The 16158-nt window shown below is 33.1% G+C and overlaps 1 protein-coding gene across 6 annotated transcripts in view; it reads left to right on the top strand.

Moving 5' to 3' along the window:
• The window catches only part of STXBP5L (syntaxin binding protein 5L), a 385708-nt gene that overhangs the window by 285522 nt on the left and 84028 nt on the right, over window positions 1-16158 (top strand). For 4 of the 6 annotated variants that reach the window (XM_072812551.1, XM_072812549.1, XM_072812554.1 and 1 more), the window contains 2 exons: window positions 12094-12245; window positions 14126-14197. In XM_072812551.1, coding sequence (XP_072668652.1) covers window positions 12094-12245; window positions 14126-14197 — 224 coding nt within the window. The remainder of the gene's footprint in view (window positions 1-12093; window positions 12246-14125; window positions 14198-16158) is intronic. The other 2 variants (XM_072812552.1, XM_072812550.1) reach the window with 1 other exon arrangement.

The raw sequence follows: 16158 nt of genomic DNA, 5'->3' as shown, positions 1-16158 counted from the left end.
ATCACAAAGGCAGAGGTACTCCCTGAGGAGGTAAAGGGTAAGGCACCTCTGCTTTGAGGACTTGCACTGGGAAGATGTGACCCCATAACATTTGCCTTTGAAAATCAGCAGAGCTTAACTCTGAGAAAGCCACAGGGCTATAGGAAAATGAGACTCTGCTCACAAAGAGCCTATGCACAAACTCATTTGCACCAAGATCCAACATAGAGGCAGCAATTTAAAAGGATACTTGAAGGATAAGTACTCCTCCAAAGTGGCTCCTGCCCCAGGGGGTGTGGTGGATATGGGGGTACTCCCCACCAATGCAGCTGCAACAGTCATGGCCAGACCTTGTAGCCAACTATAAGGGAGACTAGCACCCCCAAAATACATACTCACAAAACTGTAGCCCAGCCTCAGCCACTGTGAGGAGGACCAGCCCACCTACCAGTACACACGTAGCAGCTGCAGCCCAACCACAACAGAATGAAATATAGAACCCACATAGGAGACACACTGGAGCACCTGGTTCTGGGGAATAGGGAAGATTGCACCTCTGAGCCACACTGAAAATCTTCTACCTAGCGCCACTCCTTCACAAGTGGGAGATGTAGCTGATCTACTTAATATGTAGAAACAAACTCACAAAATCAAGCAGAATGACAGAGAGGAATATGTTCCAAATAACAGACAAACCTCAGAGAAAGAATTAAATGAAACTGAGATAAGGAATCTACCTAATAATGAGTTTCAAATTATGGTCATAAAGATGCTAACCAAAGTTGGGGAAAGAATGGATGAACACAATGAAGACTTTAACAGAAAGATAGAAAACATAAAAAAAAAGCCAATCAGAGCTAAAGAATACAATAACTGAAATGAAAAATACACTCAAGAGAATCAACAGTAAATAAGATGATGCAAAAGTACAAATTAGTGATATAGAAGACAGGGTACTGGAAATTACCCAAGCTGAACATCAAAAAGAAAAAAGAAATTTAAATTGAGAATAGTTTAAGGGACCTCTGGGACATCAAGTGTACTAACGTTTACATTATAAGGGCTCCAGGAGAAGAATGAGAGAAAGAAGAGGAAAATTTAATTGAAGAAATAATAGCTGAAAACTTCCCTAACCTGAGTAAGGAAACAGACATTCATGTCCAGGAGTCATAGCCCCAAACAAGAAGAACCAAAGAGATCAGCACTAAGACACATAATAATTAAGATGTCAAAATTAAAGAGAGAACTTTAAAAGCAGCAAGGGTAAAGCAACTACTTATGTACAAAGGAACCCCCATAAGATTATTGGGTGATTTTTCAGCAGAAGCCTTGCAGGCCAGAAGCAGTGGCATGACATATTCAATGAGATGAAAGAAAAAATACATACAACCAAGAATACTCTATCCAGCAAAGTTTTTATTCAGAATTGAAAGAGAAATAAAGAATTTCCCAGACAAAAGGTAAAGGAGTTCATTACCACTGACCTGGCCATACAAGAAATGTTAAAGGGACTTCTTTAAGTAGAAAAGAAAAGTCCATAACTAGAAGTAAAAAATAATGAAAGATAAAAACCTCACAAGTAAAAGCAAAAACAGAGTAAGGGTAGTGGGTCAACTTATTTGACCATCTATTTGCTACCTATAAGAGACTCACTTCAGACCTAAAAACATACTTAAACTAAAGGTGAAGGATGCAAATTGAAGTGTAAAAAATAAATGCTGGTGTCACAATACTTCTATCAGAAATGAACTTTAAAACAAAGATTGTAATAAAAGACAAGGGAATTATATCATCTTAAAGGGATTAATCCAATAAGAGGATATAATAATTGTAAATAATAATAACCCTACATAAAAGTGCTTATATATAAAGCAAAATAATAATATAAAGCAAAATATTAATATAACTAAAGGGAGAAATTGACAATAATAAAAAAATAATAGGGAACTCTACCACCCCATTTACATCAATGGGTAAATCATTCAAATAGAAAATCAAAAGCAAACTGTGGCTTTGAATGACACATTAGACTGGATGGACCTAACAGAAGTACAAACTGTACAATCCAAAAATAGCAGAATACATTCTTTACAAGTGCACGTAGAATATTTCCAAGATAGATCACATGTTAAGCCACAAGTCTCAATAATGTTAAGAATGCTGAAATCATATCAAGCATATGAATGATATGCTTACAAGAAAAGAAACATGTAAAAAACAAAAAAGTAGATGTTAAACAACATGCTACTAAACAAGCAGAACAAGAAGGAAATAAAAGAGGAAATAAAAAAATAGCTGGAGACAAATGAAAATGGAAACACAATGGCTCAATATCTTTGGGATGTGGCAAAGGAGTTCTAATAGGAAAGTTTACAGCAACACGGACCTACCTCAAGAAACAAGAAAGATTTCAAATATCCAATGTAACCCTTCACCTAAAAAACTAGAAAAAGAAGAATAAACAAAGCCCAAAGTTAGTAGAAAGAAGGAAATAATAAAGATCACAGGAGAAACAAATGAAATAGAGATTTCAAAAAGAAAGAAAAAAGAAAATATCAATAAAACCAGAAGCTAATTCTTTGAAAAGATAAAAAAAAATTGATAAACCGTTAGGAAAACTCGATTAAAAAAAAAGAGAAGACTCTAAATCAGAAACAAAAGAGAACAATTCACACTTCAGAAATACAAGGATTTTAAGAGACTACTACAAAGAAAATATGCCAACAAATGAACAACATTAAAGAAATGGGTAAATTTCTAGAAATACATAATCTTCCAAGAGTGAATCTAAAAGAAATAGAAAATATGAATGGACCAATTACTACTGAGGAAATTAAATCACTAGCCAGCAAAAGTTAGACCAGATGGTGTCACACGTCAATTCTACCAAACATTTAAAGAAGAGTTGATGTCTATTTTTCTCAAACTATTCCAAAAAATAGAAGAGGAAGACATTTTTCCAAATCATTCTACAAGACCAACATTACCCTGATGCCAAAACCAGAAAAAAACACTACCAAAAATCAAAACTATAAGCCAATAGCCCTGCTGAACATAGATTCAGAACCCCTCGACAAAACAATAGCAAACCAAACTCAACAATACATGAAAAGAATCATTCACCACAATCAAGTAAGATTGATTCCTGTGACACAAGCATGGTTTATAATTCATAAATCAATCAACTTGATATACCACATTAACAAAATAAAAGATAAAAACTATAAAATAATCTCAATAGATGCAGAAAAAACATTTGAAAAATATGACATTCATTTATGATAAAACTCACAACAATGTGGGTTTGGAGGAAACATACTGCAACATAATAAAGCCATATATGAAAAACTCACAGCCAACATCATACTCAGTAGTCAAACACTGAGGGCTTTCCCTCTAAGATCTGGAACAAGGCAAGGATGTCCACTCATGCCTTTTATTCAACATGGTATTAGAAGTTCTAGATGCAACAATGAGCCAAGAAATAAAAGGTATCCAAATTGGGAAGGAAGAAATCAAACTTTCCCTATTTACAGATGACATGATACTGTATGTAGCAAACCCAAAAAAAATCACCAGAAACTACTAAAATATATAAATGAATTCAGCAAAGTTGCAGGAAACAAAATTAATATACAGAAATGTGTTCCATGTCTGTACATGAGTAACAAAATGGAGAGAATAGAGAAAGAAAAATTAAGAAAACAATCCCAATTACAATTATATCAAAAAGAATAAAATACCAGAGAATACAAAGAATAATTTAACCAAGGAGGGGAAATATATGTAACTCTGAAAACTCAGAAGACACTGATGAAAGAAACTGAAGACAGCACAAACAAATGAAAAGATACACCACATTCATGGATTGGAAGAGTTAATAACATTAAAATGTCCATATTACCCAAATAATCTATACATTCAATACAATTCCTATCAAAATACTGGCATTATTTTTCAGAGAACTAGAACATGTACTCCTAAAATTTGCATGTAAGCACAAAAGAACCACAAATAGCAAAATAAGTCTTAAGAAAGAAGAACAAATCTTTAAGTATCATAGTTCTAGGTTTCAAGATAATTTATAAAGCTATAATAATCAAAACAGTATGGTATTGGCATAAAAAGACACAGACCAACAGAGCAGAATAGAGAACCCAAAAATAAACCCATGCTTATATGATCAATTAATCTATGACAATGGAAGCAAGAGTATATAATGCAGAAAAGACAATCTCTTCAAAAAATGGAATTAGGAAAACTGGACAGCTAAATGGAAAAGAATAAAACTGAACCACATCTGACACCACACTAAAAAATAATCTCAAATGGATTAAAGATCTTAATGTAAGACATAAAACCACAAAGTTCCTAGAAGGAAACAAAGGCAGTAATTTCTTTGACATTGGCCTTAGCAACAGTTTTTTAGATATGTCTTCTCCCAAAAGGGGGAAAAAAGCAAAAATAAATCATTGGGGCTACACCAAAAGCTTTTGCACAGCAAAGGAAGCCATAAACAAAACTGAAAGGCCATTTACTGAATGGGAGATTTGCAAATGATACATCTGGTAAGGAGTTAATTTCCAAAATACATAAAGAACTTACATAACTCAATACCAAAAAAATATGATTAAAAATGGGTAGAGGAATGACAACTGGGTGGTTCAGTGGTTGAGTGTCTGCCTTTGGCTCAGGGGTCCTGGGATCGAGTCCCACAGCAGGCTCCTTCTCCATATGCCTATGTCTTTGTGTCTCTCATAAATAAATAAATAAAAATCTTTAAAAAAAAATGGGTAGAGGACCTGAGAAGACATTTTTCTAAAGACATACAGATGGCCAACAGACACAGAAGATGTTCAACAGCACTAATTATCAGGGAAATGCAAATCAAAACCACAATGAGATATCACACCTGTCAGAATGCCCAGTATTAAAAAGCCAAGAATAACAAGAGTTGGTCAGGATGTGCAGAAAAGGGAACCCTTGTGCACTGTTGGTTAATGTAATTTTGTAAGCCACTATGGAAAACAGTATGGGTTCCTCAATAATTAAAAATGTAAACATCATATGATCCAGTAATTCTACTGCTGGATATTTATCTAAAGGAAATAAAAATAAAAATACTAATTTAAAAAGATATGGAAGCAACCTGTTTACATCAATAGATGAATGGATAAAGAAGATATGACATACACATCAGACACACATACACACACAATGGAATGTTACTCAGCCATGAAAAAGAATGAGATCTTACTATTTGCGACAACATGGATGGACCTAGAGGGTATCATGCTACATGAAATAAGTTTGAGAAAAACAAACACCATATGATTTCATTTATATGTAGAATCTACAAAACAAATGAATGAACAAACAGAAACACACATAAATACAAAGTTTTTTTCAGAGGGGATGGGGTTGGTAGGTGGAGCAAAATAGGTGAAGGGCTTTAGTGGGTGCAAACACACAGTTGTAAAATAAATCACAGGGAGGAAAAGTACAGCATATGGAATACAGTCCATAATATTGTAATGACTGTATGTTGATAGATGGTAACTACACTATTGTGGTGTGCATCGTGTAATGTATAGAATTGTTAAATCACTATGTTGTATGCCTGAAACTAATATAACATTGTTGTCAATTATAGGAACTTAAATTAGGCTTCTTATGAGAAAATAAACCTAAGATATACATGACCTACAACACTGCTTTCTGCAGTGATGGAAATGTTTTATAACCTATGGAAATGTTCTATAATTCAGTCCAATATGTTACTGCTAATCACAGTGAACATCTTAAAATGAAGCTAGGACAACTAGGAACTGCATTTTTAACTCTGTGGAATGAAGTTAAATTTTAGATTAAAAATTTAAACAAATTTTTAACATTACATAGTGGTATATCAGAAAGAAAACAAAGCTATTTTTAAGACTGAATTATTAAACCAATAATTTTCCAAAGTATATTGATTACAAATGTTGCATGAACGTTTTTCCTAAGTATATATATCAGGAACAAAACTTATAAGGTATTTAAAAGTAAATTTTGCTTTTATCCAAAGCCATTGAACAAACTCATATTTCTTAAAGCATCAACATATTCAAAGATATGAAATAGAAATGTATTTTTTCAATATTTTTCACTTATGTTTATATAAGTATTTATACACTAACATTGTTCATAAATGCCAAATACAACAGGATGCCCATAGGAATTTTAGAGATATTGTAATCTGGACTTCTATTAACTTCTATGTACAAATATATTTTGTATTTATAAAATAGAAAAGTTTATCAGCTCTTATACAATTTAGAAGTGTTAATTTTAGTAATTTTAATATAAGGTAGACTTTTAGATATTAATTAAAGAAACAAAGTCAAGACTAATAAAAATTATTTTTATTATAAATTCCAAATCTTGAAAATATCTTCTTATTGGTTGGTATTTTCTTCTGAATTTCCTAACCAACAGGTATTGGAAGAAAAAAAAATCTCACCTTTTTCTTTTCCCCTTCAATGAAATAATTTTATCTTTCAGGCAAGTTACCTAAAATATCCAATTTTAGAAAATCTTTTCTCAGGGAGCCTGTGTGGCTCAGTCAGTTAAGCATCTGCTTTCAGCTAAGTCATAATCTCAGGGTCCTGGAATGGAGCAGAGCGTTTGGCTCCCTGCCCAGCAGGGAGTCTGCTTCTCCCTCTCTGTGTTCATGCTCTGTCTCCCTATCTCTTTCAAGTAAATAAATAAAATATTTTTTAAAAATAAAAATAAGGGATCCCTGGGTAGCGCAGAGGTTTGGCGCCTGCCTTTGGCCCAGGGCGCGATCCTGGAGACCCAGGATCGAATCCCACGTCGGGCTCCCGGTGCATGGAGCCTGCTTCTCCCTCTGCCTGTGTCTCTGCCTCATTCTCTCTCTCTGTGACTATCACAAATAAATAAAAATAAAAAATATATATTTAAAAATAAATAAATAAATAAAAATAAAATGAAAATAAAAAATATTTTCTCTATCATCTCTTTCTCTCCAGAACATTCTTAGGGCCCATAGTCTATAACTCTAGTGTAATTCTCTCAGATTGTCCTTTCGGTAGTAATTTAATTAACTAAATACTGAGACATCAAGTATATAAAATAAAATTCACCAACTTTAAGTATGAAATATGTGTTTTGGCAAACAATACAAGACAAATACAAGTCATGTAATCATTAACAAACTAATGATATAAAAAGTATCAATCACCTCAAAAGATTCCTTCCTATCCCCTCCCATTCAATTTTCATCCCTCACTTAAGGCCTCTCAAATTGACTGCATTTACTATGATTTTATATAAACAGAATCATAAATCATGAGTTATGTGTTTGTTTTCATTCACTTGGCATAAGGCTTTTATGATTCATCCATGTCATGCGTATTATCTGTGGTTTGTTCCTTTTCACTGCTGCATTATCCATTATGTGGATATACAAAAATGTGTTTATACATTCACCATTTGATGGAAATTTTAGTTGTTTCCAGTTTGGGGTTTTATTAAGGAATTTGCTATTAACGCTCAGGTATAAGTCCATGTGTAACATTTGTTTACATTTTCTTGGGTAAATAACTTAAAAGTAGAATTACTGGGTCAAATGGTGAGTTGTCGACCTTTGACACAGGTTTAAACTGCATGGGTCCACTTGTACATGGATTTTTTTCAATACAAAATGTAAATATGTGTTCCTTATGATTTTTTTAAAAACTTTTTTTTCTCTAGTTTATTGTAAAAATATAGCATTTAACACATATACAGTATATGTGTTCATTGACTTTGTTGCCAGTGTAAGGTTTCTAATCAACAGTAGGCTATTAGTAGTTAAGTTCGGGGGGAAAACCAAAGTTATCATGGATTTTGACGGTGTGGGGTAGGTGCCTTTAACCCTTGTGTTGTTGAAGGATTGATTTATTTATTTATTTATTTATTTATTTATTTATTTATTTATTTATTTATTATGACAGATTATATTTTAAAGAAGTTATATTGTTTTGCCTTTCCACCTGGAATGTATTAGGGTTTCAGTTTTTCTACATACTTGTCAATATGTAAGTGGCATCAGTGGTTTTAATTTACCTATTCCTGGTAACTAATGATGTTCAGCATCTTTCAAGTCTTTATTTCACATTTGTACATCTTGCGTGGTGAAATGTCTGTTCAAATCTTTGCCTATTAGTTTTTTAAAGATTTTATTTTATTTTAGAGAGAGAGAGAGAGAGAGAGAGAGAAAGGGTGTGAGCAGAGGAAGTATCAGAGGGAAGGGGGGAAAATCTCCAGTAGACTCCATGCTGAGTGTGGAGCCTGATCTAGGGCTCCATCTGAGGACCCTGAGCTCATGACCTCAGCTGAAACCAAGAGTTGGACACTTAACCAACTGAGCCAACCAAGCACCCCTCTTTTGCTTATTTTTTTAAGAAATTAACTTAATTTTTTTTTTGTGTACCATGGAAGGTAAATATTTAGGGCTCAGTTTTTTTACTTACGGATATCTAATTGTTCATATCATTTATCTAAAAGAATATCTTTCCTCTGAATTACCATAGCACTTTTGTCAAATATCAATTGATCATTTATGGGTTTATGGCACTCTTCTGTTTCATTAAAATTTATTTTTGATCTCTATTTCAATACCAGCCTGTCTTGATTCCTATAGCTCTAGAGTAGGTTTTCCTCTACTAATATATCGGAAATACACACACACACGTATGTATATTTTTTAAAAATTTTTTAAAGATTTATCTATTCGGGGCAGCCCTGGTGGCGCAGCGGTTTAGTGCTGCCTGCAGCCCAGGGCGTGATCCTGGAGACCCAGCATCGAGTCCCGCGTCAGGCTCCCTGCATGGAGCCTGCTTCTCCCTCTGCCTGTGTCTCTGTGTCTCTCATGAATAAATAAATAAAATCTTAAAAAAAAAAAAAAAGATCTATTCATGAGAGACCCAGAGAGAGAGGCAGAGGGAGAAGCAGGATCCCCATGAGGAGCCTGATGTGGGACTCAATTGCAGTACCCTGGGACCTTGCCCTGAGTCAAGGGTAGACACTCAACTACTGAGTCAACCAGGTGCCCCAAATTTTTAAGATTTCATTTATTTGAGAGAGAGAGATTGAGAACAAGTTGGGCAGGGAAGAGCAGAGGAAGAGGGAGAAGCAGACTCCCTGCTGAGCAGGGAGCCCAACATAGGTCTAGATCCTAAGACCCTGAGATCATGACCTAAGCCAAAGGCAGATGCTTAACCAACTGAGCCACCTGTGTGCCCCTATTTTTTAAGCATTATCTTTGTTTGCTACTTTTGTCATATGTTTCATTTCTAGTTATGTTTCTGTTGACTTATTTTCCCTCTGATTATCAGTCAGGTTCTCTTAATTCTTTATATGCCTGCTACTTGTTATATAGTGCACATTGTGAATTTTAAACTGTGGTGGTATTTTGTTGATTCTTTTTAATAGAGTTGGATAGTTTTCTGGAAGGCAGTTATGTTACTTAGAATGATGTTTCAATATTTTTTTAGGATGGGGTTCAGAAGAGCTTTAGTTTAGGGCAATTGTCCCCACTACTAAAGTGATACTACTTATATGTGCCTTTTTAATGTGTAGTAGAAGATCTCAGCAGTTTGGCTGGTAGTAACATGAAATATTTTCAGCCTTGTGTGAGCTTTGGGACTTGTTCAGCTTTATCTCTTTGGTGGTTCTTTCCTGAGCCTGGGGTAGTTTCTTCACATGGATGCTTGAGAGAACCATTCTATAAATCTCTGGTATACTTTGTCTATGCAGTTCTCATCTCTCTAGTATTTTATCTCATAAATTCTGGCTGCTTTTGCAGCATCAGATTCTAATATCATTCTCCTCGATTCAAAACAACCACTGATCTCTCTGTAAGTCTCAGTTTCCTGTGCTCCAGGCCTGGGAAACCTCTCTATTCACCAAGTTAGGACAATTAGTCTAAATTAGAATACCTAGATGCCTGTATTGAAATGTTCTAAAATATGGTGATAAAAAAATAAATAAAATAAAATATGGTGATGATGCACAATTCTAAACCTATTAAATTGATAGAAATAAATACAAAACCACAGAACTGTACGCTTTATTTAAATCAGTGAATTTTTATGATATATGAAATATATCTCAATAAAACTGTAAAAACAAATAAAACGAAAAAAATACCTAGAATTTACCTCGAATGCTATCTTTCTCTCATCCTGTGTTGCCTGTTGGCCAAAATATGAAAACTGTTGCTTAATATAGTTTGTCCAGTTTTCTATTTAAGTTAGGAAATTAAATCCAGTATTTTTCAATAATCATTGCCTGACCTCCCCAACTTTTCACCTCTCCAACCCTAAGGTATAACTTTCTAGTATTATTATTTTTAAATCGAAAATAAAAATCATTTTAGTTGATGTAATACATTCTATTTTCCTGTTTTTTTCTTGTCAGTATTGCATTTAGAAACTCTATCATACCTGTACAAGCTTAAAGAGATTAACTTGCTACAATATGTAATATGTGTAATATTTACTTATATTAGGGCCAATCCTACTTATGTATGGAAATTTTTCAAAGTACTTTAATAAAAATTTCTGATTTGGTTTTCATAAAAGCAATGATAAGTAGATAAATCTAGTATTTAATTCTTATAAAGTAAAGAAACTAAGGCCTGGCAAAGTTCATTAAGTTTTTTCAAGGTCACCTATAAATGTTGGAGATGGAATCTGCTGACTTTTATGACAATATTTTTTTTAGTTTCCAAAGTCTGTCTTATTGAAGACGTAGAACTCTATATGAAATAGCAAACATCCGGTATGGTAGAACTTTTCTTTTTACTTGTTTTAAGGAAGGCTATGATTGGTGGAGTAGAAAAAACAGAATAAACTGATGATTTGTTAATCAGATTCAATATAAGCAATAAAACAACATGGGACTTACTTATAAGGAGCAAAACAGGGATTCCTGGGTGGCGCAGCAGTTTGGCGCTTGCTTTTGGCCCAGGGCGCGATCCTGGAGACCCGGGGTCGAATCCCACATCGGGCTCCTGGTGCATGGAGCCTGCTTCTCCCTCTGCCTGTGTCTCTGCCTCTCTCTCTCTCTCTCTCTCTCTGTGACTATCATAAATAAAATAAAATTTAAAAAAAAAGGAGCAAAACAGCAGTTATGCAACTATTTTTATTAGTGTAGGGAGCAAAAGCACAAATTTATAATTATTCAGTTAAAAGGCATGCTCTAAACTGAGAAAAGAGTTTGTGTATTGTGGTCAGTCTTTAGGCTGACCATAATACCTGCTTAAGGGCACCCAAGTGGAACAGTTGGTTAAGCAACCAACTCTTGGTTTTAGCTCAGGTCGTGGCCTCAGGGTCATGAGATCAAGCCTCGCACTGAACTCTGTGCTGAGCATGGGTTAGCTTGAGATTCTCTCTTCCTCTTCATATGCCTCGTCTGCTGATGTTCTCTCTCAAATAAATAAGTAAATCTTCAAAATACCTGCTTAGTAGAGCTATTTTAATTTTCAAGAGAAATTAATCAAATGATATTTGTCTTTTAATAAGTAGGATTAAAAAAAACAAGTGAGAAAATTTAATTTTTTGTGAATGAAAATTGTTTATTCTATGGTGTCAAAACTCGAGACATAGATAGCTAATTTTCATGTAAAATTTTATGTTAAATATATACTGTCTAAGAAGAAACATAATTTGGAGCTTAACAATTTTAATTCTATTTTTAAAAGGCATCTAATTACGTACCTAACCATCTATAGCTAATAAAGTGTGCCATTTCTTGATCTCTTTCCCCATTGCATAAAAAAATATTTTATATGATTCTACTATAAAAATATAAGGCCAAGTTAAAGAGCAGATTGGTTAATCACTACTTACATAATATAACTGATGATAAAATGTGACTGCAGTGGTCTATTATACAAGGCCACCCTATCCTATGTAAAGGCATGATATCCTTCCTGACATTATACCAATTATGATCTAACCTCCCCAACCCTAAGGCATTACTTTCCAATTATCTTATTTTTATTCAAAGATAAAAATAATAATGATTGCTGTGATACATTCTAGTTGCATATTCTTTTTCTCTCAGAGTTGCATTTGGGAACTGCAATGGGTTGGCTGTGGTGGATTTTATACAGAAGACAGTACTGTTAAGCATGGGGACCATTGACCTATATAGATCAAGTGACCTATACCAACGTCAACCACGGTCTCCTCGAAAAAACAAGCAGTTCATTGCAGGTAGGAGATAAAACAAAATGGTTATGAACTTGATTAGTTCATCTGTTTTCTTACCTTTAGATTTCTTATCTTTCTTCTATGATACTTTTCAAATGCATGGCAGTATAAAATCAACATAATTTATAATATCATGTAAATAAAATTGGGCAGAAGCATACCAATAATCTTTGAAAAGATAAAGGAAGTGTTTAAACTTTAATTTGCTGTCAAAGTTAGGAAGCATCTCAAGTTTCTTAGGTCGAACTCCTAAGAAATAACAGAAAATAAGAAGCTATTAAATATAAAAATGTGATGAAAATCAGGCTCTGTAGTTGAAAAATTTGTTTGTGATAGTTGCGTTTAACAGGATATTTTTCTTCTAATATATCTGGACTCTTTAAAAATATAATTGTAAGTATTTCACTATTTTTAATTTTTTAAACTCTATATTCAAGCTGTCACCTTTCCTTGTTGGATGGTGATTTTTTTGAAGGTATGTTCACAAGTGCAATAAACATTATTAATTAACATTTTTAAATGCTATAAAAGATAACACTTTGCTTGACAGGACCAATTTGTTTAAATATAAAAGAAAAACATATAAAGGTAATTAAGGCATAAGTAGAAATACTTTCTATATAATGCCAAATTTTGATATGCTGAATTATCCAAAATTTATTGAAATTTGAATATTCCTCCAAATAGTTGGCTTTGTAAACATTGACAAAATTTTGCATATTTTCTGTCCACTGGCATAACTTAATTGATAAAAAATTAGTTGAGCTCAAAGATTTGCTGATGGAAGTACATCTATAGTATTATGTGTTTAGTTCTATCAGATTGTTTTTTAAATAATCAATTGATTTTTTTAAAAAAATCATTGATTATTAAAGCCTTTATTAAATTTACTCACAAAGAATTTTTTTTTTTAATATAAACCTCAACCCTTTCCACATTGCTAATTTAAACCCTTTTTCAGAACACAAAATTTCTCCTTCAAAACTTGGAGTTTCTTTGTTTTCTGTTAGGTATCTCAGATTTTAGCAATATTTTAGGAATGCTGGAAAGTTCAAATTCTATAGGCTCTGCCTCTACCATTTCCGGCTTTTGAAAGAAAGACAGAATAAGAGACATTGTGCATGCATATACCATTAGAGTCCCTCATAATTGGGAAAGAACATTGATTTTTGAAAGTTTATGGACTCTAGGATAGGAAGATGTTAGGGGACAGGAGGCAATATTTGTATGCTAAAAGCATAAACTGAAGTAGAAAAACGGGATCTTATGACAGTATGTTACTTCTGGATATACATAATGGAATGACAAGGTGTATATTGTGACAAGCGTAATATAACTGTTACTTAATTTAAACTTATTGAGTCTCAGTTATGATTTGAGCTTAGAATTTTTTGATAATTTAAAATCAGGGAAAAACTGATTAAATTATAATCTTTCGTCATATTTAGTGTATAAAATCACTACGATTAGTACTCACTTTGTTATAAAAATAAAATGCCAAAGACTAAAATCCCCAATCTTTCTTGTTAATACTGAAGATTAAAGATAACCATTTTGATTTTTATGAGGTAACATACATACTATTCACAAGTGAAATAAGTTTACTACCTGAAAAGCATATGAGAAATTTGACATCTATTCTTATAGGATATTTGATTAAATAAAATTACTACAGCACTCTCATCATTCATCTATCACCTCTTACTTTCTAATTGATTTATTTTTTTAATATCTCCTTTCTAATTTGATTACCTAAACTTGCTGCAATTTCTTCATCTTGGCTGTTCTAGATTCTGGTATGATATCACTTCCTTTCACTTTAGACTATTTTTCTCTCTTTCCTCTGCCTGCTGCTGATGCTGATGTTCTGGCATGTTCCAAAGACAACTTTTGCATGCGTGGCCTGTCTAACCTTTATCCTGATTTAACGAAACGGATCCGTACTTCCTATCAGAGTAAGTTCTATAAAGGTTAGGCAAATAGCTTTTTAAGTCTTAATGCCTGAGTTAAATCCATATGTCTGTGCTTAGTAATGTGTTTTTAAAAACACATTCAGCATGCATGCAAATTTTTGTTTTGTTATGGAAGTGCAACCTGATGATTTTAATAATTATGTAAATACTTCAAATCAAGCTAATGTCATATGCTCATTTATTCACACCCATAATTCCAGTGTTTATTTCAAACCATGCAGACTACATTCTCCTAGTTCAAGAGTCAGTGCCTTTTGTTTGAGGGAGGAAGAGCCATGGTATCCTTATAAATAGTAAACCTGACATGCCAGTATCAATAACAATTGAATGCTTTCTTGTTTTGGAAATCTTGTGCCTTTAGCCGTTTTATAAAAGTATTCTAACAAGGGCCACAATATTTTCTTTTTCTAAGTAATTAGATATCTTATAGTTAGCTAAGTATTCCTAATATCTGATTCTTTTAATTAAAATAGAATACACAAACACATTTCTATAGTGATTTTAGGTAACAAACACTATGAAGTTGGGGAATTAAAATCACAAACTAAAAAGTCAATATTAACATTTGGCATGATAGAAAATGCAAACTTGAAGACAGTAGAGTGTGCAATTCTGTAAACTAGTGCGGAAAGAATGGAAAATGAGGGTATGATTGCAGATGCAAATGATACTAGTGATATTAGGAGTAAACATTCATTGACAAGATGTTTATAATATATTGATCAATGTTATGTTTTTTAAAAGCAGGTTTTTAACAATATATATAATGGCTTCATATTTGTATGAAATATGTATATATGTTATATATGTATATACATACACATTGTATCTTGAATTTCTTCAGACATCACCTCACAAGTTTAAAGATGATTAATGGAATCACATCATTTATAATAACCTAAGATACTGTCTTCCTGTAGCTAAAAGTACTCAATTCTTTTGAAATCCTTAAAATTTTCCTGGGAATGCCCATAGGGTAACTTATTTTCCATCATCAGTATCCTCTAGTTTTCTACTCTAGCAGAACACCCCCTTTTTGGATGCTTTTCACTGTCTCTGCTCCTGGTGACTTGTGATAGAACGTTGATATCTATGTTGACTTTTGTTTCTCTTGAAATAAAAACCTATTAGATATTATGATGATATTTGTTGACACCTGAAAATTATGTGAAATTTCAATTTTCATATGTAAAACTTTATTGGAGCATAGCCACATTCATCTTTTACGTACTATCTATGGTTACATCCACACTACGATGGCAGAGTTGAGCAGTTGCCAGAGAAACCATATGGTCCATGATACTCAAAATACTATATCGCTCTTTACATAAAAAAATTAGCTGACTTCTACCCTAATTCTATTCTTTCATACCCATTCCCTGCCACATAAAATGTTTCAACCAAAACTTTTCCTGTAAATAGTCTCCAGGTGGTTAACATACATACTTGAGCTTCTGAATTCCAGTTTAGCCTTCTCAAGGTTGGGTGTCCCCAATATTGTGTGTGAGAGAGAGCGAGAGTGAGAGCAGCAGACAGAGAGAATACATCCATCTACAAAAAAAGATAAATGTTTCTAAACATGAGATTGTGTGTGGACTTTAAAAAGTTATTTTAGTTTTATGTGTATTTTGATATTTCTATAATAAATATGTAATGCTTTTATAGTAAGAAGAGAAATTGTATACTGAGGATAAGATACAGGAGCAGGTTCTTAATCAGAATTCTACAGTATCAACTGTGATATAAAGGTTAAAGAAGTTCTGAGACATGCACACTTATTTCTGACCCTTCAATAATTTTATATTGCCTTCAAATTTAAAAAGCAAAGGTTTTAAACCTTCATTCAAGATACTTTAAAATATAATTCCCATCTACATTTTCAAATGAATTCGCTACTACTCTTATATAAAACATTCCCCTTAAGCCAAGCATATGTATCTTGC

Source organism: Canis lupus, chromosome 35 (genome assembly GCF_048164855.1).
Source record: "Canis lupus baileyi chromosome 35, mCanLup2.hap1, whole genome shotgun sequence".
NCBI lineage: Eukaryota > Metazoa > Chordata > Mammalia > Carnivora > Canidae > Canis > Canis lupus.
Note: the sequence above shows the minus strand (reverse complement) of the source record. Positions and strands in the feature narration are given on the sequence as shown.